This window comes from Pteropus medius, unplaced genomic scaffold, assembly GCF_902729225.1.
Source record: "Pteropus medius unplaced genomic scaffold, Ma_sr-lr_union100, whole genome shotgun sequence".
Taxonomy (NCBI): domain Eukaryota; kingdom Metazoa; phylum Chordata; class Mammalia; order Chiroptera; family Pteropodidae; genus Pteropus; species Pteropus medius.
In genome coordinates, this window is record NW_024342471.1 from 26,794,309 (window position 1) to 26,821,857 (window position 27,549).

The 27,549-nt window shown below is 63.3% G+C and overlaps 3 protein-coding genes and 1 pseudogene across 8 annotated transcripts in view; 3 read left to right on the forward strand and 1 right to left on the reverse strand.

Moving 5' to 3' along the window:
• Positions 1-345: 345 nt before the first annotated feature.
• MTG2 (mitochondrial ribosome associated GTPase 2) lies at positions 346-11,051 on the forward strand. Of its 6 annotated transcripts, none has more exons than XM_039864745.1 (7): positions 346-370; positions 5,296-5,490; positions 6,826-6,973; positions 7,623-7,738; positions 8,315-8,533; positions 8,765-8,903; positions 9,600-11,051. In XM_039864745.1, the coding sequence occupies exons 2-7, from the start codon at positions 5,302-5,304 to the stop codon at positions 9,992-9,994; spliced, it is 1,206 nt and encodes a 401-aa protein (XP_039720679.1). In that variant the 5' UTR covers positions 346-370; positions 5,296-5,301; the 3' UTR covers positions 9,995-11,051. The 6 variants fall into 6 exon arrangements, with proteins under 6 accessions (XP_039720679.1, XP_039720676.1, XP_039720674.1 ...); XM_039864742.1 differs by lacking the exon at positions 346-370 and adding an exon at positions 377-1,541; XM_039864740.1 differs by lacking the exon at positions 346-370 and adding an exon at positions 377-1,300.
• LOC120604092 (uncharacterized) lies at positions 4,732-4,850 on the forward strand (annotated as a pseudogene).
• Positions 11,052-15,727: 4,676 nt separating the features above from the next.
• HRH3 (histamine receptor H3) lies at positions 15,728-20,418 on the reverse strand. Its single transcript, XM_039864747.1, has 3 exons — positions 20,143-20,418; positions 18,967-19,133; positions 15,728-17,912 (listed from the first exon to the last, which is right to left on the reverse strand). The coding sequence occupies exons 1-3, from the start codon at positions 20,411-20,413 to the stop codon at positions 16,989-16,991; spliced, it is 1,362 nt and encodes a 453-aa protein (XP_039720681.1). The 5' UTR covers positions 20,414-20,418; the 3' UTR covers positions 15,728-16,988.
• A 2,040-nt stretch (positions 20,419-22,458) lies between these two features.
• OSBPL2 (oxysterol binding protein like 2) overlaps positions 22,459-27,549 on the forward strand; it is a 36,909-nt gene continuing 31,818 nt past the window's right edge. Inside the window, exons 1-2 of the mRNA XM_039864756.1 lie at positions 22,459-22,482; positions 24,364-24,374. Coding sequence (XP_039720690.1) covers positions 24,366-24,374 — 9 coding nt within the window. The 5' untranslated portion in view covers positions 22,459-22,482; positions 24,364-24,365. The remainder of the gene's footprint in view (positions 22,483-24,363; positions 24,375-27,549) is intronic.

Consider the following 27,549-nt stretch of genomic DNA (forward strand, 5'->3'; position numbering starts at 1 on the left):
GGAAGAGTCTGGAAAGGTCAGGTATGTGACGGAGACGGGACCCCTGAGGGGCACAGCATCGGGGAGAGAGCAGGAGGGACGGCTGAGCCGGGGGTCCTGAAGAGATGGACGGAGGCTGGAGGGCGGACGGCCAGGCTCGGTCTCTCCTCGACCTAGCCCCGGGCCCCGGGTCCCCGGAGGCGCCGTCCAGGCCCCGCGTGGTCCTTCCCCCGCCCCTCGCTCGGGACGCCCCGCGCGGCGCGGACCAGCCACGCGAGCGGACCTCGGCCGGCCCCGCGCCCATGCGCGCCGGGAGGGCCCCGCGCAGGCGCGGTCGGGGCGGGCCCCGGAAGTGATCCCCGCGCCGGAAGTGACGTGCCCTTCCGGGAGGGTGAGTACGGGCGCGGCGGCCGCGGCCTCGCGGGGCCGGGAGGAGGAAGGAGGCAGGAAGCGCGGCCAGCGGCGCCGACCGGGCGACCCGTCACTCCAGTCCCTCGTGTAGCGGGACGGGCGCCGGGGAGCCGGCCGGGGGCCCCGCCGCCTGCGCGTGCGCACGAGCGGGTCCGCCCTTCGGCGCCGGGTTGCGGGCTGGGGGCCCCTCCCGCCGCCCGCGGGGTGAACCCGAAGTTGTTCAGACAAGTCTCTTGACCCCAAGTCCTAAGTACTCAACGTCTTTGTCGGCGTAATTATTACCGGCGCAGGCACATTTTGGTAGACATTTCATTAAACAGGAACGAAGTTCCACCGTAAATGCGCCTCTCGCTGAGGCGCGTGTTCCCGCGGGGTCACTGAGCCGTGAGCGGGATTCGCCGAGTGAGGTCGGGGTTTGCGGCCTCGGTTTTCGTGGCCATGGACACAGGAGTCTCGTTCACACAGGCCCGTGGGGTCAAGAAGGCGTCGCTAGCGGTTCCTTTCGGAAAGGCTTGGAGCCTCGGGGAAACAGGACGCAGTCGTTTGAAGTGCGGGCTCAGGCCGATCTGTTTCAGAGGAGAGAACCTCAGAAGTTGAGGGAGGGACAGTTGCTTCCTTCGGAGTCATCCTCGCCTTGGTTCCCATGGCAGGTGGCTGTGTCTGCAGATTCCCGCTGCAGCACTGTGCCAGAGAGGGCAGAGGACGCAGTGTGGCTCTGGACAAGTGACAACCTCTCTGAGTCTCAGCCTCCCCCCGCTTAAAATGGGCATAAAAAATGTACAGGTCAAGAGTCAAGGCCCCATCGCATAGGGATAATTTAAGGAAGGTTTGTAAAGGCACTGTTGGAAGGGGACAGTGCCCGCAAACGGTAGAGGTGGCACTGGACTGGCTTCTATCCCAGACACTCGCAGTAAGAAACGTTCAAACCTGTAGAGAATTTTTATGAGTTTATTTGAACCAAAGTGACGTCAATTGCCAGGAAACAAAATCTCAAAGGACTGAGATCTTGCTCTGAAGACGATGGTTTGGCAGCTTATTTTATACATTGGAATCAAAGGAGGAGACGGAAGTGGGGTGACTTGACATCCATCAGTGGTAGATTAAGGGAGAGGATAAAGCAAAGCAGGGACATCCCTGGGGTCGGATAAGAGGTAAAACGGAGAGACAGTCTTGTCTGACGTGGGTGGGTACAGGTAGGTAATAGCATTTACAGCACACAGGTGCTGGCCGTGAAGGCTCTGTGCTCTGGGGTGCGGCTCAGGTGTCTGCAGAAGAGCCTGCCCCAGCATTTCAGAGGCACGTGTGGGATCTTAGATACACAAAGACGACAGACAGGCTCACTTCAAGTAAAGACTGACCTTTGCCAAGGAAGCGACAGGCCTAGGACGTGACTGCGCCCCGACCCGCTCTCATTTCGGAATGTGTATGTTCAGACTGTCCTGTGCTGACTTTCTGAGTCGGTTGGGCCACCACGCGGCCTCCCCTGAGCTTGTCAGGTTCAGTCTGTGGCCCCTGTTCTGTCCACAGCACCAGAGAGCAGGAGGGGCAGTCGCAGAACCAGAAGAGGGCAGTGCACACAGGGCTTCCTCGACTGGGGGGTGCAGCCTTCAGTCTAGGGGCCGAGGGGTGCAGGAAGCCCCCCCAGCAGGCAGCGCTCGAGGTGGGTCTGGAAGAGTGCCGGGAGGTCCCCCTGGGCAGCATCCCCCGTCGCGGGGTGGTCATAGGGAAAGAATTTTAAAATGTTCGTAGAAGGTCTGAGGAGCTTCCTGCCACACCGTGGCCCCCTCCCCGCCCGCCTGGCCTTCACTGCTGTCCTGGCTTTTCCTTCACTGCTGTCCCGGCTTTTCCACGTCGCTGACCTGGCCGGTGAGCGAGCGCCCCGGGAGGAATTTGCGGTCAGAGGCCCCGCTGCACCGCGCAGACCGCCGCTGTCCAGCAGCTGTAACGGCGGAGCTGTTCCAGTCCGCGCTGTCCAGTACGGCCCCTCCTGGCCCCGGGTGGCTGTGAGCGCGTGAATGTGCCCTGGGCGACTGAGCCACTGAGTTTTTACGTTAAACGTAAAGCCGCCTGTGGCTGGGGGTGTCCTCGTCGGACAGCACGGGTATAGCATTGGGAGGAAAAGAAAGACCAGACAGTGTGGGACGGAGCCGACCGTGCCCGCCCGGCGAGGGGCCACGTCGCTCAGGGACGTGGGCGAGGGTGAAAAGGGGGCAAATGAGGCCGGACTCGGGTCTGCCCTCACTCTGCGGTCCATCCTCAGGCTTCGCGTCCCACCGGCTCAGCCGCCACGCGCCGCTGCTCGGTCTGTTGTTTCTTTCCCTTTAACAACCTGTTTTCGCGCCGCCCCTGCCCCTCCCACCCAGCAGGTGGGACCTCGGGCAGGTCACTTCGTCTCTCGCCTCAGTTTCCTCGGCGTTCCGGAGGTGTTAGGAGGACTGAGTCAATCCCTGAAAAGTACCAGGAGCAGCGTCTTGCAAATGGCGAGGTCGGGGTTGGAACACTTACTGTCAGACTGACTCGCGGGGACTTTCTGTAACTGGCGTCACCCTCGGTGGCGGTGGTTCGTCAGCTTCACGTTCCGGTTGTTTACTGCTCGTGTATGAGAACGCAGCTGCTTTCCGTGTGTTAACCTTTAATCTGCAGATTTGCTCAGTGTATTAAATCTCAGCTTTTGTAGATTTCTCTGGAAACGGTCATCCCTTCTACGGTTTTACGTCTCCTTTCTTTGAAAAAGAACCTTTATCGCTGCGTCTGAAGGGCAGTGTTGCGTAGCAGCGGCGGAGGGGCGTCCTCGCCTGCTTCTCCATTCCGGGGCCCACAGTCGGGTCTTTCTCTGGTCAGCGTGCTGCCCGCCGTGGGCCTTTCGCACATGCCCTGTGTCGGGTTGAAGCTGTCCCCTTCCGTTGCTAGTTTCATTTTTCTAATCCCGAGTGGGTGCCGACCTTTGCAGCCGCGTGAGATCGCCAGTGCGAGGCGGGGGCTGGGGTGCCCACTGCCGCGAAGCCTCGTGTTCCAGGAACCAGCCGTCCTGATCGCGGCCTGTGCTCCTTCCACACGGGGGACTCAGGTGGACACGCTTTGGTCAAGGATCGTTGGCACCTGTGTTCATGAGGGTCGCTGGGCCGTGATTTCCTTTTAGCGTAATGTCGGGTTTCCGAGTGGGCGGGGTAGCAGCCTCCGGGTCTGTCTCCTGCGAGTTCGTGGCATTGCCGTTGTTTCTTCCTCGAATGCTTGATGGAATTTACCAGTAAAACAGCCTGACTCTGGAGTTTTCTCTTTGGGGAGGTTCTTTCATGACAAATTCCACCTCTTTGGTAGTTACAGGGCTGTTCAGCGTTTCTGTTTCTTCTGCGTTTTATTGGGTAAGTTGCATCTCTCAGAAACAGGCGCGTTTTGTGTAAGTTAAATTTGTTGGCAGAAGGTTGATCGTCACGTTCTCGCGCCCTGTGGTGTCCGCGGGACTCGGCTGTTTAGTTCCTGGTGTTGGCGGTTTCCGCCCTTCCCTTCCTGGCGGATCTGGCGGAGCGTCTGTCCGCTCTGTTTATATTTTCAGCGGGTCGTTGTCTCTGAATGTTGTGTTGTTTATTTCCGCTCTTTATTGTTTCCTTCCTTCTGTTTACTTTGCTTTTCTCGTTCTTGATTTGGAACCTTAAGTGACTGATTTTAGATCTTTTTTCTTTAGTGATACGAGCATTTAGAGCCCCGGAAGCCCCCCTTATCCATGGTTTCAGTTACCCACAGTCAGAAGTTCAGACATATTGAAGGGAAAATTCCAGAAATAAAGTTAATGTTTTAAATTTCATGCTATTCAGAGTAGTGCAATGAAATGTCCCATCATCAGCTCAGTGCTGACTGGGACGTGACTCACCCCGTGTCCGGCGTCTCCACGCTGTGTACGCACCTTGCCTGACAGTCACTTAGTAGCCACCTGGGTTACGAGAGAGAGACCAGATTCACGTGACTTTTATGATAGTATGTTGTTGTAATTGTTCTATTTTATTATTAGTTATTGTTAATCTCTCACTGTGCCTAATTCATAAATTAAGTTTTGTTATAGGTATGTATGTAGAGGAACAAACAGCATCTACAGGGTTTACACTGCCCGTGGTTGCAGGCGTCCACTGGGGGTCTTGGAACGCGTCCCCCCGCCCCCACGGACAAGGGGCCCGCCTGCACGCGGCCCCCTGTAAACATCACTCGCTGCGCCCTTAAACCTGGTGTGTTACCCTCTCGTCATTCAGTCCAAAATATCTTCTCATTTGTCTTTCGATTTCTCCTTTTACTTATTGGATTATTTAGAAGAGTTATTTAATGTCCAGTTTGACCATTTAAGCTGCACAAGTCTGCGGCCATGCCACCCTGAATGAGCCCAATCCCGTCTGATCTCGGAAGCTAAGCAGGGTCAGGCCTGGTTAGTCCTTGGATGGGAGACCACCTAGGAAGACCAGATGCTGTAGGCGTAAAAAATAAAAAAATAATAGATTGTAAGCTGACAAGGTCCTTGCAATCTGTGAGGTCAACCAAGGGTTGCCTCACCTAAAAAATGAATAAATAAGTAAACAAACTACACAAGAAGCACAGTAGCATGCGAGTGAGTGGGTGCTTTTATTTTTAAGGAATTCGGAGTTCCTTGTTGGTATTTCCGTTCAGCGGATATTTGACCTTCCAGTGTTGCGGGAGGTTTAATGATTCAAGCTCTTCCCACACAGGTCTCGCCCCCGCGTAGCACGTAGGCAGATGGGGGCCCATGGCCCTTCGAGGCTCGGGGTGGGAGTGGTGGGTGACATAAGAAGGGTGTGGTCATCAGCTTGCTTATTTGTTTCAACAACATATGTCAGGATTTTGGTTTGTTTGCTATTCCGATTTACACCAGACACCTTATTCTGCCAATTTGACTTTTCTTAGGGAGCCATGGTGCCTTCGAGGCTCTTCCTGGCAGGATGGCAGGCTGTGTTGGAGGGCGTGAGGCGCGGGCCGCTGCCCCCACGGGTGGTCCTCGGGCCTGGCCGGCTCCTTCCCAGGCTTCTTTCCCTCGGCCATATGGACTGCGCCAAGCACCAGGAACCCTCCAGGAAGAAACTGCTCTCCGAGAAAAAACTGGTGAGACTTCTGGCCGGCAGGAGTTGCCTGCAGCCTTCCTCTCAGAAGGCACAGGAGCTGTTTCGAGCTCTCATTATCCGGCCTTCGTTTATCCTGATCACGTTATCAAAGGGACACACGTAGGTCTTAAAAATGATGACGCGAAATGCGGGCCCCGTGCATCCAATCCTGAGCTGTCACAGGAACTACAGCAGCCCCGGGGAAGTGCCAGGGTGCCCATGCGTCGACGAGGCCTGGGTGCCATTTGTCATCGGGCTGTGTGTGGTCCGCGTGTGTTACAGATATTCTTGGCTGTGTGTGTATGTTTCTTAACGTAAGACGTCACTGGGGAGGGACCTCATGTAAAACTCGAAAGATGTATAATTAGAGTCAAGAAGAGACGTGTTTGTGACCCATTTCAGACCCTTCATAATGGGGGGTCCAGATAAGCAGTGCCCCCCAGTGGAAACACTCCTTTGGCAGTGTGGTTCCTGCATGGTTCCATCTCTTCCCCGGAACATGAAAATAGAATCTAAGCTTCTCTTCCTACCGTGCTCGTCAGTGCCAGGTTGATTTTGATTACATTGGCTTACGGTGAAGTTGCACGTTGAGTTCTGTAAGTAGCAATTCATGGTTTCTCCATATGGTGGCGCCAGAGAATCTGAAATGTTTGCGTATTTTCTTAAGACCTGCTCGTGGAGGAGCGGATGGAGATGCGGGTGCCCCAGCACAGGAAGGCAGTCTCCTGGGCAGGATGTCCTGGGCGCTGGCCCCCTGACACCGCGCCCGGCCTCTCCGATGGCTAATGCCTGTGAACCGGGAACCCGCAGAGTTCTACCTCCGCAGCCCGACCTTGCCTCCCTCAGGGACCAGGAGAGAAACAGCCTCAGATCAGGGGCTTCGTTCATGTCGCTCCACTTAAAAAATAAATCCCATTCAGTCAGGCCGCAGAAAATGTCCTTTCTGCACCGTCGGGAGCCCTGTGCTCATCCAGGCACGGTACTCTTGCTGCGCCCTCACGAACTAGAACTTTCCGTTAGTAAAGACCTGTTATTCCAGGAATGTGTTTCTGTCTGGAAAAAGCTCGAAAGATGTGTTACTTAAGGACCATTTCCTTCAGGTCGGCCCCACCGTCAGCCGTGTCCCCCAGGCCTGTGCTCTTGCCTCCCGGCGCCTGCGGAGTGGGGACGGTGCCCGTGTCTCTCGTGTTTGCATTTTGGGAGCGATCAGCTGCACCGCTGCCCTTAGCTTCTCGGCTGAAGCGGTGCTGGGGAGGGAGGCTGCGTTTCCCAGGGCCGCTGGGGTCAGAAGGGGTGGCAGAGTTGACAGCCCTGGCGCGTGCTGTGCTCTCCGCAGAAGCGGCACTTCGTGGACTGTCGCCGGGTGCTCGTCTGCGGGGGACGCGGGGGGGACGGCGCGAGCTGCTTCCACAGCGAGCCGCGGAAGGAGTTTGGAGGCCCCGATGGCGGTGACGGTGGCCACGGCGGCGACGTCATCCTGAGAGGTACGTGCCAAGGGGCAGCTCAGAGCAGGTTCCTGCGTCCACACCTTTGAGGCAGAGTAACCTTAGTGCGGAGCTGGATTCACGCATGGGTGCGTGGACGTCGTTTTTGCCAAACGTTGTAGATGGTCACATTTAAATGATGTGCCAGAAACCAACTTCATGGTGGGTTGCGTGTTTTTTTAATTTCGGGACCACAGAGATAGTTTGCTGTCGGGATCTGTCTTCGTAGTAAGACCCCCTCAAAGGACAAGTGCCAGCAGGACAAGTGTCACTCCCAGCAGGTGCTGTGGCGGTCGATTACCTTTGACACAGCACAGACGCTCAGGAAACTGGAACCTGCGTCAACGTCAGAACATAATCAACTGTCGCTGTTTTAAATTGTAAACATTCGCAACATAAAGTGTCACTATTTTTAATTGACGGTATTATGGGTAATTTTGAAGCTTTCAGAAATTGCAGTATTTTTTGAAAGAAGATAGGAATTTAGCTTTCAAAATAGCGCGTAGCTTCGTGGCTTGCGCTCCGGTCCGAGCGCATCCCCGAGCATCCCCGAGCATCCCCGAGCATCCCCGAGCATTCCGGAGCTGCACGGCGGGGGCCGCTCTGTCTCTAACACAGAGGACCATGGGGCTCTTGCTCTGACTTTCAGCCGATGGGCAAGTCAAGTCGCTGTCGTCGGTTCTGTCGCAGTACCGGGGCTTCCACGGAGAGGACGGCGGCAGGAAGAACTGCTTTGGGCGAAGCGGCGCTCTTCTCTACATCCGGGTCAGCGCGCCCTGCTCCCCGGTTTCCAGGCCTTTGGGCACCTCCTGGTCTGCGCTGTGGTCTGGTGTGCACAGCCGTGCTGGCGAGGCAGACCCGGACCAGACGTGCTGACCTTATCCACGCACATGTGTGGCCCGTTCAGTCACAAGATTGTCGCATTTTCACAAGAGGAAACCCACACCCTGTCCCCTCTCGCCCGCCCAGCCGGGCTGCCCTCTGCCCCAGTCCCTGCCCCCCAGCCCCCAGACTCCAGCCCCAGGCCCTGCCCCCAGGTCCCTGGGCCCCCCGACTCCTGCCTCCAAACAGCTCCTTCGAGCCAAGAGCGGATTCCTTCTCTCGAGCTGCCACAGCGTTTCCGATGCTTCAAGTCACCCTCGAGTTTCAGAAACACTGCGGGGTGTCACCAGGCCCGTAACACCTGTCGAGGGCTGGGACCATTCCGGTGCTCCGTGGCTCTGTGAAGGGGCGCTTAGCTCTGTGCCCACTGCCCCCTCCCAGACCGGCAAGAACACTGGGTCCGGCCACTCTCCAAGCTTCCCTTTCGCCCATAAGCGTAAACACGTCGCTGTTTTCCAGGTCCCCGCGGGCACCGTGGTGAAGGAGGGCAACACAGTCCTGGCTGACCTGTCGTGCCCGGGTGACGAGTACATCGCCGCGCGGGGCGGGGCCGGAGGAAAGGGCAACCGCTTTTTCCTGGCCAACGATAACCGTGCCCCTATGACCTGCACCCCCGGCCAGCCCGGCCAGGAGCGCGTCCTCCTCCTAGAGCTCAAGACCATGGCCCACGCTGGGATGGTGGGTGTCCCCTGAAGCCCGGGGGGAGGGGTGGCTCGTCACACACCGAGTTTCTGCTGGTGGAACATGCCACCGGCCTGGAAGAGAGTGACAGGTCGCCTTTCTCCAGCTGGCGTCCTGTGGCTTTGGACAGGAGCCGTGCCCTCATCTGCCCGGTTCCTGAACTGAGACGCGCCCTGACCTCAGTCTGTCCCCAACCGGGGACAGGCTGAGCACCTCCCTCTCTTCCAGGTCGGATTCCCCAACGCGGGGAAGTCCTCGCTGCTCCGGGCCATTTCCAACGCGAAGCCCGCCGTGGCCGCCTACCCGTTCACGACCCTGGGCCCGCACGTGGGCATCGTGCACTACGAGGACCACCAGCAGGTCGCAGGTAGAGCTCCCAGGGCCCCGCAGAGGGCCGCGGTAGAGTGCGGGCAGCTCGGGGCGCCACTGTCCTGGTGCAAACCCGTGGTTCCCTCCAGCTCTGCTCCCCACCCCGCCCCCCAGGCAGCTGCTGGTTAGAGCCCCGGGAGGGATTTGAGTTTACTCGCCAGGCCAGTCGAGAGCTGCTGCCTTCTCGCTGCCTGTCTTCTCCTCCTTGATCTGTGGGGGACTTGGCCGTGTCAGCCATGCAGACGTGCGATTTTAAAGCTTTCTTTGTACCATTCTGATGGGAGGAAACTTCTCTCAGAAGATAATGTACCCATTAAAAATAGTAAGCCTGCTGCTAATGTTATTCATATGGCACTTTACATTCCCAAAGTACTCTGAAATAATTTGTATCGGTAATCAAATTATTCATAGATTGCAGGAAGCCGTTTCCCCCTTTTTAAGTCATTTTTGAAGCCAGAAAGACTGGAAGGTATAATTCCAGTGAATAAATATTCCTTATTAGATTGATCCGTTATCATGCCTGTCACCCAAATATTTCAAGACATTTCGTAAAACTCAAAACCGAAATGCCTCGGGTGGCGGGTGGCCCGATGAGTCACCGCGGCAGGATGTGAGCGTTCCTTGAAAGGGAAGTCTCAGGGAGCGGGCCCAGAGGCAGCCTGGGTCCCTGGCGTCCCCACTCTGTCTCCCACAGTGGCCGACGTGCCGGGCATCATCCGAGGTGCGCACCGGAACCGGGGCCTGGGGCTGGCCTTCCTCAGGCACATCGAGCGCTGCGGCTTCCTGCTGTTCGTGGTGGACCTGTCGGCGCCCGAGCCCTGGGCCCAGGTGGACCACCTGAAATACGAGCTGGAGCAGTACGAGGAGGGCCTGTCTGAGAGACCCCACGTCATCGTCGCCAATAAGATCGACCTCCCCGAGGCGCGAGCCAAGCTGCCCGAGCTGCGGGCCCGCCTGGGCCCGACGGCCATCGCGCTGTCGGCGGCCACCGGGGAGAACCTGGAGGAGCTGCTGCTGCGCCTGAAGGAACTCCACGAGCGCCACGTGGCGGCCGAGCTGCAGCGGGGCCGCCGGCCGCTCAGGTGGTAGCGGCGGCTCGGAAAGACCCGGGCGCAGGCGCCGCCTCCGGTCCTGGGTGGGAACACTTGTGCCACTGATGGTCTGCGCTGACCAGTGCGCCGAGATGGACGCGCCCTTGACCTTGGCTCCCTGATGAGCGGGGCCGGAGCGGCTGTCACGGATGGGCGATTCCACAACTGTCCTCGGCCCGCAGAGCAGCGGTTCCGCAGGGTGTTCTCGGTGCCGTCTGCAGGCACCGCGCCCTGCTCCGATGCCGCCGTGTGAAGGGAGCAGCGGGGGTGCCGCCTCCCCTGTTGTCCGCAGACCACGCCGTGCTCCGTGGGAGCCGAACACACCCAGTGTCTGACCGCGGGCCTCGCGGCTCCGACAGGCGGTGACAAGCAGCCCTGCACAGCCGTCAGAAGCCGAGGGCGGGCAGGGCGTGGAGGGGAGGTGCGGGGCCACGTCTGTGCAGGCCAAGCTGGGTCCCCGCCCGGCCTGGCTGCGGGGAGCCGAGGACACTGCTGGGCCCGTGCTGGGCCACCACCTGCCTTACAGCTCCCTGCGGTCAGCTCAGAGAACGCGGTGGGGACGAGGCCAGCGTTCGTCCAGGGCTGATTTTTCCTTTCCCGGCTGAGTGACGGCCGCTAAGAAGCCAAGCATTCAGGAAGCAACCCGTTCCGCAGCGGCTCGGGGCTGCGTGCCGGCGTCGAGCGCGCGTCTGCCCCCGGCCCGCTGACTGCAGGCGGCCCGGTGAGGCCGGCTCAGCTGCCGCCAACCCGATCGCCCAGCAAAACGCTCTGGGACTTTTGTTTCCCCCAGATTCGGTCCGATGCTCCTGACCTGGCCCTAGGGCCCTCGGGAAGGCAGTGGAGGGGACGAGGTCACGAGGAGGAGGGGGTCGGCAGCATCTTTCCTGGGCGTGGGGGCTGGGCTCAGCTTGGAATCTGCACCCCCGTGACAGGCGCCCGTCCCCCGCTCCCGGTCGATGTGCGGTGAGTGCAGAGGCCCTTGGTTCGAGAAGCAGAGGCGGCCTCTGCGTCAGCCTGGTTTTTTAGAGTAAAGCCAGGTCTGAGTGCACGAATTATCCATGGCCTTTCATCTTTGTCACTGCGTCCCTGACATACCCTCCGCGGAGGGGGGACTCAAGATGGAACAGCCGCGGGCAGCGGGAGCACCCTGGGGTCGGGTCTCTGTCCTGTTCCTGGCTGTGCCCCCAGCAGCCTCAAGACGTGACCTGGCGAAGGCACAGCAGGCACTCGCAGATGGAATGGTGACTGGCGGCTGGTGTCGGGTGTGTCCACGCTTTTCATTTTGAAGACATTTGTTAAAGGGCGGGGGGCGGGGGGGCGGGCGGCGGTGACTCACAGCTGAGAAAGTCGCCGTGCCGCTGCCGCTGCCCCTCCTCCGGCCACTTCCACAGGAGTCAGTCTGTCCTGAAGCTGTCCAGCCGTCGCTTCATCTAACAGTCTGGGCACCACCCGTCCCCTCGCCCGATCCCATGGCTGGCCCCGGGGTCTGTGTGTGGGGCGGCGTGTGCGTTTCCCAGGGGCTCGCATCCACCCTCTGTTCACTTGCTTGGTTTCTTTTCCTCCGGGTATCACTTCTGTCCCAATGTCTGGTCGCCCCCCCCGTGAGTCCCATCTCCAGGTGCTGCAGGGGGGCAGTGTCCCTTCTCCCTGGAGGTTTCCACTGCTGCCCTCCGGCCACCCGTTCCCTGGTGGGCGGCTGCCGAGCACCCTGCAGGGACTCTGGTGGCACTGCTGCCCCCTCTGCCTCTCCTGCGCATGGAGTCACTCTCCAGTGGCTCCCTCTGAGCATCTCCAGGCTGTCACTTGGCTGCTCATGTCCTTTCTGGGGGCAGCTGTGAGGATGCGGAGGCCCGAGCTGCAGGGTACCGAATTCCCTTAACTCCCAGTTTTCAGCCCTAAGGCCTGGCCTCCCCCGTTCCAGAGCTCCCATGACCCTTCGCTCCAGAGGACAAACCTCCGGGCTCCTGCCCTCACAGCCCTTCTAGGTTCTGTGGAAAGCCCTCTCTGTTCTCTGTCTGTGGGCTTCAGGTAGGGGCAGGTGGACTCACCTCTGTTTCCAGGTGTGGGGGAGAGGGGATGGTCACTCAGAAGTGGAAGCCTAACCTGGACAACACCTGTCACCACGTCGGCAATACAGCACGGACAGCCCAGCTGTGTGATCGCACCAGCCGCAGCTGTCGCCTCTCCAGCCCTCCAGAGGTGGAGTCTGGTCTGTGACCTGTCCTGACACACAGTTGGGAAGTGACTGCAGTCCCCACTGAAGCCTCTGGGTCTGGCTTCCCTTCACCCTCTCCAGAACCCAGCATGTGACAGAGCCGCAGCTGGCCTGTGGGATGGGGTGGGGGGCGACAGGCCCCGTAAGGCAAGGACAGTTGTTGCCATCATCCAAAAGAAGCCCGTGGACCCCGAGGGGCGCAGGGAGGGGCCAGCGAGGGAAGGGGGCAGAGGGCAGGCATGCCCCACCCTTGGAGCCACCCTGGCGTCCACCTCGGCACCGAACCGGGCTGTACAGGGCTCCTTAAAGATCGCCGGCGTGTGAAGGGCAAACATTTAAAGATCATCCAACTGGTCATGTTTGAATTTGGAAACTGGTGTGACTTTGGAGTGTCACAGATGCATTTTTAGCCCAGGGCAGTTTTCACGTCACCACCTCCTTACATCCAAAAGCCATCTCCTCCCTCCTTTCTTCTTCCTCTTTTGAAGGATATTTTTGGGCCCCTCCGGGATTTGTGTCTGGCAGACTTCAGACTGGGACACAGCCTCTGGACAGGCCTGCTCCCCGGGCCGACTCCAGGTCCTGTGCTCATCCCTGCCCTGTGAGAAAGGGACGGGGGGCCGAGGTGACCCCTCTAGGTGCCAGCTCCGCCTGCTGGGGTGCAGGCAGCCCAGGTGCTCGCGACAGGTTAGCACGGCACTGTCCGCTGGGCACAGGTGCAGGCACCGAAAACGGCAGTTTCAGTAATGGCAGCAGGGAGAGCCGCGGCCCCAGTGACTGGCCCCAGGCAGGGCGGCTCAGTGACGGACGCCTGCTGCAGCAGCCCCACTGAGCTGCGGCTGGGCCCGTTCTGCAGAGGAAGAAACCGAGGCCCAGGGGCCACTGTCTGGCCCCCTAGACCCACTGGGTCAGGGAGGGGAGAGGGCTGGGTGTCCCCCTAGGTGCCTGGGCTTCAGTCCCAGCCTGCACGCAGCCCCTGCCCTGGCCTCAGTTTCCCCTCTGGGCATGCTAAGTGCCTGACCTGGGCAACTGCGCGATGGGACTTGGGTCTCCACACGCCGTGCCCCTCCCCGCTCCCGGCCCCCATGCTGCTGGCGAGCGGGGTCTCCCTACCCTTTGGGCACAGCGGTGGGAGTGCAATGGACACCACTCCGTGCCTCTTGCTAAGACGGCAGAGCGGAGGGCCGGCCGCACGGGCCCCTCGCAGCATGCTCCTTCAGGATGGACGTCCCCGCTGCTCCCCGTTCGGGCGTGGGGCTGGTCCCCCAGGAGGGCGCGGTTCTGCTGGGACCACCGTACGCACCGCTGGCCCCACGGTGCCAAGGGGACAACCTGAGGGTGCAGGAGGGTGGGGTCCTGGCCCCCTGAACACTGAGAGTCAGTGTTTGCCGTACGGGCAGTGTGAGCACCCCGTGTGGCTGTGACGATGTGGGGTGCTCCAGTAAATGTTGCTGGGAAGGTTCTTTGCACCCCCAAGCCCAGCCGCAAAGGTCAGGCTGGGGTGGGGTGCCAGGAGGTAGTGGCCAGGCAGCCACATGGCTCCCCCACGGCTCAGTGCTCCAGAAGCAGATCGAGCCCACCTCCCTGCCACAGACCTGCCGACTAACTGGGGCTCTGAAAGGGGAGGGTGCTGCCTGCTGGGCGTCCTGAGAACTTAGGGTCTTTATCCCAGGCTGGGAAGGACCCTCGCCCAACATGTGCCCCGGACCCTTTACTGGGGCACCCCAGAGCCAGCCCCAGGGCATGCACAGCGGTGCCAGCTCGGGGTCCCAGCGAGATGCCCCCACAGGCCCCTGCTGACTGTGAGCCCCTATCCCTTGAGGGCCGGCCCTCGGCCCCACCAGCTGGTTGGGCTACAGCCCCCTCTGCACCATGAGGGCTCACAGGTGGCCCTGCAGGGGGCTGGGCCGTGCACCTGCACCCGGGGAGGACCACTGCACCTGAGGCATGCCTGAGTCCCCGTCATCACTCCTCCCCGGCCTCGTGCCCCTGCTGTCTCTCAAGAGTCCACCACCAGGCTCAAGGGGTGGGGAGCGAATGAGGTGTCGCCTCCTCAGACGGGCTCCCTCGGCTTCCGAGCGGGCTGGGCCCCTCCTCTGAGTCCCCTGCAGTCCGCAACCCCCCCGAGAGTGCCCCGCTTATCCACCAGCCATTTATCTGCCTCCTTGCAGGCGGCCTGGCACACAGTAGGTGCTCAGTAAGCAGCAGCAGCGGCGGGGTGGGCGATGGTGCTGGCTCCCGCCTGGGCCACCGCCCAGTGTTGATTTGAGGAGAGAGGCCCCTGGCGTGTCTGTTGGCTGCAGGGCCCAGCAGGCTTGGTGGCGGTCTCCTCCGCCTCCGTCCCCGTGCAGACGCTGGGAGAGCAGCGGTTTCCGGAGATTGAAGGCAAAATTGCTTGAAAGCCTGTGCTTTTATCCTCCAATCTGCAGCCATTTAGCAGGGCTGGGCGGAGGGGCAGCCAGGGCTCGGCTGCGCTGTCGGCACGGAGGCGCCCACGGCAGCAGAGAGCCGGTTCTTTGTCCTTGCTCAGACAGCTCTGGGCTTCAGGGATGGACGCCTGCCGGGGGTCGGGCGGGTCGTGCGTGGCCAGCAGGGAAGCCAGCGGCTGGTCTGCCAGCCGCGCCACGGGCTCCAGAGCTACCGACCAGGGCTACCGTGGAGCTGGGCCCCACAGACGGTGGTGCGCACGTCCCTGCCACCACCTCCCACTCTGGCCCGGTCTACCTCTGCTCAGGACAGCACCAGCCCCCAAGGGAAGCCCAGGCCGCTAGAGAGGGGGCCCACCTTGGCAGGAGGAGAGCCAGTGATGGGGAGGGGTGCCAGCTGAGCTTTCTGGGGTGCTTGAGAAAAAAGTGCAGCACAGCTGCGGGGTGAGCCGCCGCCCGGAGGAGGAGCCTTGTTGCCCTAAACGCCGCCCTAAGTACCTTCTCCCCTCCATGGGCGTGGAAATCTGCGTGGGTGCAGACCTGCCGCGTCTCCGCCCGCCCGGGACCTGGGGCACCTGGCCGCACCAGAGTCTCTGCCGTGGGGAGAAGGTTGCGGCTGGGCCTGCAGACACAGGGCCAGGGCGATGGGGAGGGAGGGCCGGAAAGCAGGGAGGCTTCCTGGAGGATGTGGCATTCGACCCCCCAGTCTGGACTTTCTCAGTTGGGCTGGTCTTGTCTCCACTTCCTGGGGCGACGGCTAGTGTCTGTCCCCTCCGAAAAGCACACCGGGCCCATGTCAGGTCCTTATCTCTGTCCCTGACCCCATCCGTCACTCTCGGTCCTGCCTCCAGGCCCTTACCCTGCACAGCTCCTCTACTAGCTGTCTCCCCACCCTCCGCCTGCCCCTCCCCTCCATCCCCCAAGTTCAGCTCCAGCCCCCACGCACCCTGGAAGCTCCCCGGATGGAAGGCCGTGGCCAAGAAAGATGGGAACCCCTGTCCTGGGGAGACAAGCAGGGTGCCTCAGGTGGGGGCTGCGGGTCGTATTCTCAAGACTGGAGAGACCCCCTCCTGAACAGGTGCATGTGGGCCCGGGGGGGTCACTGCTGGGCACATGGCCCCTCAGCAGGGTTAAACCCTGGCAGGAAGGCCAGGCGGCTGTCCTCTCCCCACTTGGAAGAGAACACTGAGGCTGGGGGAGGGGCAGGCCTGCGCCTCACATCCTCTGGGTGGTCCCCAGTCTCCCTAGGGCCCCAATGAAGAACAGGAGCTTGGCCCACCCTCTACGAAGTCTTCAGGAATCAATACCGTTAAAAAAATACACTTTACTGTGGACGTCAGGGTCTGCAGGGCTGGTGAGGCGGGCACACGGAGACGGGCATGCACGGTGGTCACGGGTATGCCGGGCGTGGCGAAGTGGCCCCTCTGTTGGGTGCCGCTCCACTGCCAGCCCAGGTCCCTTCTGATGGCCCCTGTGAGCCTTGGAACCCTCAGGGCAGGGCGGGGCCCTCCCACCCGGCACCCCCAGCAAACGCTGGCTGGGCAGACAGACGGGGTGGGCAGCCCGCTGGATGAGCAGGCGTCCGGGACTCTGAGCCGCCAGCCGGGGCCCAGCACCCCGAGCTGGGGCAGGGTGGGCAGAAGCAGCTGGCGCCGCTCAGCCGGAAGCAGCAGCCTGAAGAGGGAGGGCGTGGGAGCCCGCACCTGCCAATCCAGCCCTGAGCTGCTCAGCAATCTCGTCTCTCTTGATTAAACATCCAAGGAACATCAAGTTCACGGACGTGTTTTCTTCTTTGTCTTCCCGAAACACCCAGAATGGAAAAGCAGAGAACGTTGCAAGGTTCCTGAGGGCCACTTGGCACTTGGGAGGCAGAGAGTTGGAAGGAAGAGGGATGGAGGAGCTGGGCCCGGGCTTAAGCAGGGAATAGACAGCAGCAGAGCCAGGGGCACAGGTGTGTCTGGAGGTGGGGGTAAGTGCGCAGGTGTGTTGTGTACAGGTGTGCACGTGCAGGGGTAGGCCGCTGGGTCAGGAGCCTGGAGCACACACCAAGTGCTTGCTGTGGGAGGAACACCAAGCAGTGACTGTGCAAAGGGCGGACACCTGGCTGTCGCACTGTCCATGGGGGGCGGGCATCGTGGCTGAGACCCCTGGATTGTCCCTCCTCGCCAGTCCTGCCACCCCTGTTCCAGTTCGGGCGATGATGGCCCCTCTGGCCGGCCGGCCAAGCTGCCTCCACGTCAGGCAGATGATCTAAGGGTGGCAGCCGTGGTGTGCACAGTGGGCCAGGGACAAGCCGTGGCTCTCACCAGGAGGTGGCTGCCCCGGGCCCCAGGTGGCCGAGGAGGGCCGGCTCACTTCCAGCAGTGCTCCAGGGAGCTGTGGGGCTGGACCTTGAGCTTGTGGGGGCAGAGCAGCTTGGTGAAGGCGCGGCGGAAGCTGTAGTGGCACAGTGGGTAGAGGACGGGGTTGACTGCCGAGTTGGCCCACAAGAGCCAGAAGGACGTCTCATACCAGTAGTCGGGGACGCAGTGGCCGTGGCATGCAGCCCGGATGATCATTAGAAGTGTGTACGGGGCCCAGCAGAGCCCGAAGATGCTGACGATGACGGCCAGCGACTTGGCCACCTTCTTGTCCCGTGACAGCCGGAAGCGCTGGGTGATACTCTGGGACATCATCTTCATGCGCTTCTCCAGTGACGCCGAGGACGCCGACGGCTTGGAGCCCCTCTTGAGCGAGCGGGGCCGCTCTGTGCCCCGAGAGGAGCTCCCCGAGCTGGAGGTGGGCGAGGCCGCGGCGCCCCCGCCGCTGCCCCCTGGGGCTGCCTCCCCGGCCTCAGCGCCGGCGGCCACCTCCCCAACCCCAGCCCCGTACCTGTGCAGCGGCACGGCCTCCCCACGCCCCTTCTGCCAGCAGCCCCAGCAGCCCCGCGCGGCCGGCGGAGAGAGTTGGGCCTCGGGCGGGGGCTCCGGGCCCGCCGCCTCACGCGCCCCGTCCAGCCGGTCACGGGTGCGCCGCTGGATGTTCAGGTAGATGCTGAGGTTGAAGAAGGTGACGCTGAGGAAGGGCGTGAAGAACTCCAGTGTGGAGGCCGTGATGAGGAAGTACCAGTTGTAGAAGAACTCGGCGTAGCAGTGGCCCTCGGGGATGGAGCTGCCGCCTGAGAGGTGCTCCCAGCTCAGGATGGCCGGCCCGTACAGCAGGAAGGCCAGCACCCACACCAGCACCATCTTCCGCACCGCCCGCCGCGTGTCGCCCTGCTGGGCCCGGTAGGAGACCTGCCGTGGGACACGCCAGGTCAGGAGGGAGGGGACTGAGCCCAGGTCAGCCGGCTGCCACCACGGTAGGAGGAACACTGGACTGGGAGGTCTCGGCAGCCCCCAGGCCTCCACACAGGCCGCCTTCCCTCACAGCCATGCTTTCCCCTTCCCCTCTCCCCCACGGGTCCCGGGCTGGGTGATGCTCCGTCATACTGTCCTACAGCCAGCTGCCTGTTCACCATCCCCACTGTGAGCTCCCCAAGGGTGCTCGTCAGTGTCCCTGTCTCTCGAGTGCTCACAGCGTGCCCAGCGCCGCGCTGCGCATCGTTTGGATATCGTCTGATTTAACCTTCCCAGCAGCCCCATTATTCTCCTGCTTTCTTTCTTGATGCCTCAGAGAGGACCAGGTGGGTGGCAAAGGGGGCAAAGCTCAGGTTGGACCCAGGGCCATCTGACCCCAAACCCATGCTCTCTGCACTCTATTCCATGGCCTCTCCAGACTAGGACGCACGTGGCTCCCAAGCAGATGGCCCTTGGGTGCCAGATAAAGCCATCGAGAAGACGAGAGGGCAAGGAGAGGCCTCTGCTCCAGCCACGTGGCACGGACACGAGAAGCCTGGCCCCTAACTCATGGTGGCCACTCACAACGAGGGGCCAGGAACCAGAGCCTGTCTTCCTGAGGCACATGCACGCGCATGCACACGCACACGCACACGCACACCTGTGGGGGGTGCCACCAAGGGCCTCTGGCCCCGACCCTCCCTCAGCCTCAGGGGACCTGCCCCAGAGTGGAGGCTGAAGTGACCCCTTCCCTAAGGGACATCTGATGCCAGGGCCGGACTATGCCCCCTGCCTGTCCCAGGACCAGACCTACTGGCAGCAAAAGGCACTGACTGGGCAGCTGGACATATGGGGTGCCTGGCATGCAGAGTGTGAGGCTAGTGAGGACCAAGCCCACCTGCCACTGCCCACAACTCAGAAGTGGCCATCCCCTGCCCAGTGCCTCCCGTGGCCACTCCTCCTGGCCACCTCCCCCCAGGAGCGACCGTGGGCACTCGCATCTCAGACGCACCGCACGGGTGACGGACAGGAAGCGGTCGTAGCTGATGAGCACGATGCTGAAGACGGAGGAGGCACACAGCAGGTAGTCCGCCACCAGCCACAGCTTGCAGAGGCCCCGGCCGAAGGGCCAGCGGCCGGTCAGCACGTACGGTACATACAGCGGGATGCAGAAGGCCCCTGTGGGAGATTAAGGCCGCCGTGAGCCCCGGCTGCACGGGGGCCTGGGTCAGACCCACCACAGCGCATGCTGGCCGGACCCGACGGTCATCATCTTTCTTGACCAGCATCCCTCACCTTACTCCCCCCACCCCCACTCCACTCCTAGGCACACCCTCTACCCTGCAGCTGGCTTTCAACCCCTTCCCCGCCCCCATCCCCACTAGTGTCCCCTGGGCTTGAGCAGGAGGGCGGATCCTGCATGGAGACCGGACAGGACCACCCTGAGCCTGGGGCGGGTGCTTCCCAGGCTTCTGACCAGCCTTCGGCCTCAAAGGGAGAAAGGAGGATGCCCCCTCTCCTCCGCCCGCGGACACCAGCCCCTGTCCTGGCTGTGAACGCCCCTTCCCCATCAGCTGGGAAACCAAGAAAGCCTTTCTCCCAACTCAAAGGACACTTGGCCGCCTCCACGCCAGCCACTGCCGCTGCCAAGCCAAGTGTCTGGCAGACGCAACTCGCAGCCCCAACAGGTGTCTGGCGCTCAGGCCCCCTCCGCGCGCCCCGCCCCCCAGCCGGCAGCAGCGCACAGACACGTGAGAGCGCATCTTCCCCCCCATCCCCGCCTTCCCCACGGCCTCCTCCCGCAACACGCCTCTGAACCCCCTTCCCATATCCCCTCCTCCAAGCCTCCGCCAAGCGCCCTCCGCCGTCCTGAGTCCGCGGCAGTCTTTGTTTGGCTACTGCGAGAGCCAGCGCTGCATCCGCGCTGCTGCGCGCGGCGCCTCGCCGAGCGCCCGCCAGCTCCCGCCAGCTCCCGCCCCTTTCCCGGGGACATCCCCTCGCAGCCCCTGTCCCGCGGCCAGGGAGGCAAGGAACTTCGCCCGCGCCCATCGCCCCACAAGTCGCGGACGCCCCTTCCCCGGGCCGGGCCCCCTGGCAAGGGCGTGCGCCTGAACAAAAGACACCCTAGTTCCCAGCTCCGACCCGCTCCAGGCGCTCCAGGGCTCGGGCGCGGGGTGGGGGGCTTTACCCACGAGGAAGTCGGAGATGGCGAGGTTGAGCAGAAAGAAGTTGTTCTGCGTGCGGAGGCTCGAGTCAGCCACGAAGGCGAGCATGACCAGCGCGTTGCCCAGCACCGTGGCCACAATGAGCAGCGCCATGAGCGCGGCCAGCACCGCGGTCCAGGCGGCGGAGAAGCCGCGCGCCCCGCCCGCCGCCGCCGCCGCCGCCGCCGCTGCCGCCGCCTCGCCGGCCAGCGCCCCCGACGCGTTCAGCGGCCCGTCGGGCGGCGCGCGCTCCATGGCCTCTCCGACTCACGCGGCGCCGGGGCGCGGAGCAGGGCGCGGACCGCCGGCCGGGCGGCCGGGAGGGGCCCCGGCCCGGGAGCCTGGTGTTTGCGGGCTCTCGGCCCGTCCGGGTTCCCCCGGGGGTGCCCGGCGCATGGTCCGCGAGCGCCGAGGCCGGGCGGGCGGCGCCGAGGGGATGCGGGCCGGATTCCGAGCCGAATGGGGTCAGCGGCACGACTGCTGCAGCCGGAGCGGAGCCGGAGCGGAGCCGGAGCGGAGCCGCTGCGGAAGCGTCCGTGCGCCCCGAGCGCCGCGCGCTGCCGAGTGCGCCCCGCGCCCAGCCCGCCGCCCCCCGCGCCCAGCGCAGGGCCCCCGCCATTGGCTGCCGCCCTCGCCCCGCCCCCGCCCCGCCCCCGCCCCGCCCCCGCCCCGCCCGGCTCCGGCAGCACCACGGACAGCGCCGCGTGCCCGCCCGGCCGCCGGAGCCCAGCCTGGGTGCGCACGGCGGCTGGCAGCGAGCCCGGCCCGCGCGCGGCGGGCGCGGGGCTGGGGGCTAGCCTGCTGACAGCCGTGCGCACAGGAGCCGGGCTCTGGGCTACTCGGCCTGCCCGAGCCCTCGGCCCGGGTGACCCCTGGCCAGCCCTGCTCCGGAGCCGGGCGCCTGCTGGGGACCTGGAGTGGAAGTGGGGGGGACGCCGGCACCGCGCTGAAGGGAACTTGCTCCACGGGACCCCTCCTGGTTCCATTCTTAGGGCAAGCGGGTCTGAGGGAGGACTCTCTTAAAGAGAAAAGATGGGAGGGGTCTCAGAGCCCGTGCCCTGCCTGGCAGGGGTTCACTCCAGCCCTCATATGCATGGGACTCTGGGTCTCAGTCTCCCAGTGGGCAGGATCCAGCGCAGGGTCCAGGGTGACCTACGAAGTGCAGACAGATGCGGAGTTACATAAGGGAAGATGAGAAGCCAGCGGACCCCACGCGGAGGGAAGCGCGCCCCCTGGGGGCTCAGGCGGGGGAGGGGGGACCCAGGTGTGTGTGTCGGGGGGAGCAGCCAGCGGCTCGGAGCTCGGCTACAGGTCCCCCTGGCAGACAGCACAGTGGGGCGGTCACTGCTGCAGGGACAGACGAGGTCACTGAGCTCGGGTGCAGCCAAGCAGCGGCGGCTGCGTTAGCGCCTGAGGGAGGGGCTGGGGGAGGGGAGGTCGGAGGAAGAGAGCACCCCTCCCTCAGACACGTTCGGATACACAGGGTCAAGGACGGATTTAGCTGGAGACACTCACAGGGAGACAGACTGACATGCCACACGCAGACACACAGACACCCACGCCCGGGGAAACAGCCTCCCAGCGCCAGGCTGGGGCCTGGGGACTGACAGCGAGACACACACACATCAGGGAGCGGCGCCAGAGGGGGCGGGAAGCGGGGACTCGCCGCGGTCTCGCCAGCAGTGCACACCTGCACAAGCCTCGGAGAGGACAGAGAATCGGTGTCCGTGTCTGTGTGGGGGGTGGGGTGGGGTGGGGGTGGCAAGGCTGGGGCAGAGGCTGTAGCCGACCCCAGGCGCTGGCACCCAGGTGCTGGCACCCACAGGCACTCCCATGTGACAGATATTTCTGGATCGTGAGAGGCCCCACCCCTGCCACTAGACCCAAGAGGTGCTTCAGAAACTTTGGGGGTGGGGGTTGGGCTCCCTCTCCCCGCCTCCCTCAGAGCTGGCTGCAGGAAGGAAACCCCCAGGGCAGACACACGCTGCCACGACTTCTTGCAGCCTGTGCGGGGGGCGGGGCTCCAGCTAGCCTTCCGGAAGCCCTCCCTGCTGACCCGGCTACACCCCTCCCCTCCACCAGCATGGCCTTCTCCTCCTTCAGGCTCCCCCAGCTGCCCCTCACTGCACTGTGCCAGGACCGGACACCTGTTAGTGGTGAGAAGCCAAGATCCTTGGAGTGGCCAGCGAGGGCGGCTGGACGCCATGCTCAGCCACAGCTACCGTGGCGTGGACTCCACCAAGCCCTGCTCCTCCCAACCCCCCTGAGGCCGGCTCTGGCCAGACAGGGCTGCGTGGACAGCCCCTTGCCCCAGCCTCAGGAGACGCAGCTGGGTGGGGGTGGAGAGGGTGGCTCTGGCTCTCACTCCCCGGCTGGGAGCCCCCTCTCCATCTTGGAGTGGGGAGCACGTGCTCCTTACCATCCAGGGTGGGGGGCCGAGTAAAGGGGCAGTTCTGTGCAGAGGCAGCCCCTCTAGAGTCTCGGTCACGCTGAGCCATGGTTGTCCTGTGGCTATCGGTCTTCTGGAGCTTTCTCTGGTAGTCTCACCCCCAGCAGCTGGAGTGAAGGTCTCAGCTCAGACCCTGGCACCAGGCAGCCGAGCTGTGACACTTGGGGAGGTGCTGACTCCCTCCGAGCGTGAAGACCTTCCTCTGCGGATTGGGGCCACCGGGGCTGGCCCAGAGGCTGGAGGGGGGCCAAGGCCCAGGGCAGCGAGCGCCCCCTTTCGGTATTTACACACGTGACCTCAGTCGTCCCAATTCAACCTGCAAGATGGGTAGGGCCAGTGGCCCCCATCACACAAGGCCAGGGCCTTAATGCCATACTTCTGGCCTGTCCTGAGGCCAAGACCCCTGAGGCCAGCAAATGCACCAGCACTTGGGGCCTTGAGCTTGTCTGGACAGGAGCCTGGTGTCTTCTGGGTCAGGCCCACTCAGCCAAGGCAATTTAGGATGAATGAGGCCGGTCCCCATGTGGCTGTCCACAGGTATCTTGCTCTGGGTGCTCTGTCCCAAGGGGTGGTTAGCCAGGCCCCAAGATGGCGGAGAACACTCTGAGACCCTGGGAGAGCCTGGCTGGGGGTGGGGTGGGGAGACACCCCTACCCTGAGCTCACTTTGACTCCCAGCGGGAGCACCCTGGGGCTCCAGTGTCACCATTGTTGAAACAGCGGCATTTGGGGAGCAAGGTGCCCAGTGCAACCAGGAGGCCATTGGGCAGACGCTGCATTCACCCCAAATCCCTCCAGTTGGCGACACCAGACCCCATAACCCCTACGCGGGGAGCCCACCCACCGATGGCTCACTCCGCCTTCGTGAGGCCACACACGCGGTAGTGACTGAGCCATGTGCAGGCGCTGAGTGCCCGCTGGAGAGGACGGAAAAAGGCAGGGGACAGCGAGTGCCAGGCATGGGGCTGGGGCGGCCGCGGGTGCCACTCGGCTGTGTCGGAGAGAGAGCTGCTGTGCGCGGTGCAGGGAGCCGGCAGCCCAGTGGCCGGCCCTTTGGGTCTGCTCTGAGTTGGAGCTGAGGTGAGGGACATGGCTTCCCAGTGGGTGGAGCTTCAAGCTCCTGGTCACGCACTCTGTGTGTGCAGGAAAGTGGCCCAGGTAAGAATATCTATGGATTCAGGGGCGGTGTCTAGGAGGCGGGTCAAGGGTCTTGAAAAAGGCCTGGAGGTGAAGACAGGGGCTCTGGCCTGGAGCCACGGGCGTGGACAGGGGACCGGGGACAGCGTGAAGGGCCTTGTTCCACACGCAAAGCCCCGCCAGGAGCACCTGCTGGAAGGAGCAGGTGCTCCTGGCGGAGCTTTGCGTGTGGAACAAGGCCCTTAGCACAGACCGTCACAGGCCACCTCTAACCGGTCACAGGCGCGACAGCGCAGACAGAGCGGGCCCGCTGGAGGCGGGTTTTCACGAGAACAAATCGCCACCTGGTGGCCAGTCAACCACACTGGGCCCTTCCATACTGGACGATGCTCAGGTACCTACCTGCCCAGGTGTGGGCTTGCCTTCCCTGCCTGCAGAGGCTGCACCACCATAAGTCCAGGGGCTTATGGAGGCCTGGCCCATGGGCGCGGAGTCCCACCCAGCCACAGGTAGTGTTTCCTGCCGCGCCGTCCCAGAGCCGCTGGCTTCACAGGACGCGGGAACAGCCTTCCAGCAGCACAGAGCGAGGGCGAGGCACTGAGGGTGGGTGCTGCCCTGCGGGATGCCGTGCACGTGGCCGCAGCTCCAATGAGGACCGCATGGGCGGCCGGGCCCCCAAGCGGGCTGGCCTGGCCCCACCGGCCCCTTCCCAGTGACCCGCTGGGAAGCTCCACCCACCGGGAAGCCATGTCCCTCACCTCAGCTCCAACTCAGAGCAGACCCAAAGGCCCTGCCACTGGGCTGTCTGTGCTCTTCAGGGTCAGAGGTCCCCTCCCCAGGGGCTCACAGGAAGGGTCCTGCTGAACTCAGTTACAGTTGCCCCCCACCCGGGCGGTTTGAGCCCAGAGGGCGGTGGACAGGAGACGTCACAGGAGAAGTCATGGTTCGGTCATGGCTGATTGGCCCGTCCGCGGAGGAGGTGGGCTGCTGGCACTCAAAGGGACCAGGGGACATGCGGGATTCTGGGCCCTTGGTGCCGTGTGCCCCCTGCGGGACTGTGACTGATAATGGACAGAGCAGCCACCCCAGCCTTTGCCCGGTGACCAGGGGCTCAGACCCCAAAGGAATGAGGGCGTGGGTCATGTTCCTAGGTGGGCCCTCCAAACACTGTCAGACACTGTCCCATGTGCCCCGTGCGTCCTGCGCCTCCCATGCTGTCACGGGGCAGCAGACGCTGCCCCCAGTGGCTCTCACGGTGCTAGGAAAACCTGTCTCCTTCAGCCACTGCTGTCACCACAGAGCCCCGCCCTGAGCTCGCCAGGACACCCCCAGAGGACGTGGCTCGAGGACGTGGCTCGCTGATGAGAAATAACGAGGGAGCCGGGCAGCCGAGCCGGCTGCTGGGCAGTGGCCCTGCCGGCCACGGCCACGGCCACGGCCACGGCAGGCGTCTGGAGCTCTTGTCGGGATTCCCGGACCGCGGTGCGACTCTTCCTCTGAGCCACGAGCCAGGCTCTCTGCTTTCTCTTTCTGCAGGAGGGCGCTTGAATACGGAAATGCAGATTTTTGCTGTTCTTTGTCTTTTTTTTTTCCCTTCCGGTGACATTCTGAGCCAGCTCTGGGTGTGTCCTGGTGAGCTCAGGGCCTGGGTGCGATCGGATCGGTTCCCAGGCCGCCAATTTGGACTAAAAGCCGAGTCTGATTTCCTTGCTTTTAGGGACAAGGCTGAATTGGGCCCAGGACCCAGGTGGCAGGAAGGAGAGAGAGGACGGAACCAGGGATGCAGTTGCTGGGCTCTGGCTACAACTCAGAAAGGCCTAAGGGAAGAGAGCGTTTGCTGTTGCCCGCGGCCGAGGAGTCCGGGAGGTGGGCTTCAGGCAGCGCTGCATCCAGGAGCTCCGAGGAGAGCTGCCCCTTTCCAGCCGTCCTCCCCGTGCCTCCCTCACTCCCAGCAGGGGCTGTGTCCCTAAGAGCTCGCCCTGCAGCACCGGCTGCTCTCCTGCCCCCTCGCTCGCTCCCGGGCGGGGAGAGGGGACTGCCCACAGCGCCCCCGAGTTAGCCCCGTCGGCCTGGCTCCGTCATGGCGGCCGGCCTGGGAGGCAGTGCCTGAGCTTGCAGCAGCGTGGGTTGTGGGGCGGGGGCCAGCGTCATTCACCCCCCTGCCCCTGCCCTGAGGAGGGTAGAGGAAGGATGGAGGAGGCTGGCAGCCGCCCTGGGGGGTCCTGTGGGGGCCTCTGTCCCTTCCCCCAGCAGGGTCTTTGTGGGCAGTGCCCAGGAGCCTGGGCATGGTCCTGGGGGGCAGCGGGCCTGGGCGCTGAGGGCTCCGAGGGGCCCGCCAGGGAGGCCCGAAGCCCCTGCCCTCAGCCTTGCTTGGGGTGGGGGCCGAGCCATTCCTTTTCCTGGACTCCTGGCCAGCAGCTGTGGTCCTGCCCCCACCACGGCATGTCCCTGTTCTGAGCCCTCTGCCCAGTAGAGCAGGAACGCATCGTCCCAGCCTGGCCTCCCCTGGCCCCACCCTTCCCTTCGGGGTTCCTGGCCCCTCGGCCTCTCCTGCGGTGACCAGGTGGGTGGGCCTGGGGACAGTGCTGATGAGGTGACCTGGGCCTACTCTGCAGACCCCAGATCTTGTCAGGGCCTCCAGGCCCCGCCTGTCGGGCTCAGCCCCACCTGCACCCCTCAGCACCCCCGCAGCCCTTCATGCCGCCTCCCCCCTCAGCAGCAGTCGGGGTTACTCCAGGTCTCCAAAATCCTGCCCGCGCTGTTCTGTGCTGGGGACCGTGTGCAACAGTCACGTGTGCACGGTCCCAGTCCAGGGCAAACGGGCAGCGCCCCGACCATCCCCCCCAGCGCCCCAGCCACCTTTCCTCCAGAGGCAGTCTTGGGGGTGGGGCGCAGGGGCTGGGACCAGGGGCCCCCGCAGGGAGCTGCTTCCTGCAGGGGAGACAGCCTGGCCCGAGCGTGACACCTGTTTACTCCTCGAGTCTTGGGGGACTCAGGGCGGCTTCTTGGGAAGCCCCTGACTCTCAAGAAGATAACGAACGAGCCTCTGTCTCAGCGCCTGGAGGCGCCAGATCCAGTTAATGAAGACGGCCACCCCCTGAGCTTGAGGGAGGGAGGGGGGCCTGGGGTGACCCCCAGGAGCAAGGCGAGCTGTGTGTGTGTGTCTGTCCGGTTGCTTATGTGCATGTGTGTCTCTGTGGGTGTGTTTCCGCCTTGAGCCCGGGGCACAGGCTCCTGGAGGAAGCTGGTACTTGTCCTGCTCCCACCAGTGGGGACAGATCCAGTCAGAGAAATGTCCCCTCCCTGAGTGTAGGACCAGACTGCGGCCCAGGGCAGAGGTCAGGGGATTGATTGCTCCAGCATCAGCCCCTCCCCGGGGTCTGGGCACGAATCCTTTGCTCACGGGCTGCCACGCTCACGGGCTGCCACACTCACGGGCTGCCATGCTCACGGGCTGCCACACTCATGGGCTGCCACACTCACGGGCTGCCACGCTCACGGGCTGCCACGCTCACGGGCTGCCACGCTCACGGGCTGCCACGCTCACGGGCTGCCACGCTCACAGGCTGCCACGCTCACATACAGCTGGGAAACGGGGAAACCAGCTGTCCTTCCTGTGCAGCCCCAGACCCATGGGGGCCACCAGGCCGGGGGGGGGGCAGGGCTAGGTTGCTTGGAAGCAACCCCTGGGGGCTAAGGGGCTTTGCTCAGGCCCCACCCAGCCGGGTGGCCTTGCGCTCCCCACCTACAGCCTGGAAACCGATGTCCAAGGCCAGAGCCGAAGGTGCAGTGAAGGTACCGGCTGC

Excerpts from the sequence above, each read along its gene's own strand:
- MTG2 (XM_039864740.1), top strand. The coding sequence starts at position 1,166 with ATGTACAGGTCAAGAGTCAAGGCCCCATCGCATAGGGATAATTTAAGG. Across the intron at positions 6,974-7,622 it reads CGGCGACGTCATCCTGAGAG|CCGATGGGCAAGTCAAGTCG; the intron begins GTACGTGCCAAG and ends TCTGACTTTCAG. Across the intron at positions 8,904-9,599 it reads GGACCACCAGCAGGTCGCAG|TGGCCGACGTGCCGGGCATC; the intron begins GTAGAGCTCCCA and ends TGTCTCCCACAG.
- HRH3 (XM_039864747.1), bottom strand. The coding sequence starts at position 20,413 with ATGGAGCGCGCGCCGCCCGACGGGCCGCTGAACGCGTCGGGGGCGCTG. Across the intron at positions 19,134-20,142 it reads CATCTCCGACTTCCTCGTGG|GGGCCTTCTGCATCCCGCTG; the intron begins GTAAAGCCCCCC and ends AATCTCCCACAG. Across the intron at positions 17,913-18,966 it reads TCCTGTCCGTCACCCGTGCG|GTCTCCTACCGGGCCCAGCA; the intron begins GTGCGTCTGAGA and ends GTCCCACGGCAG.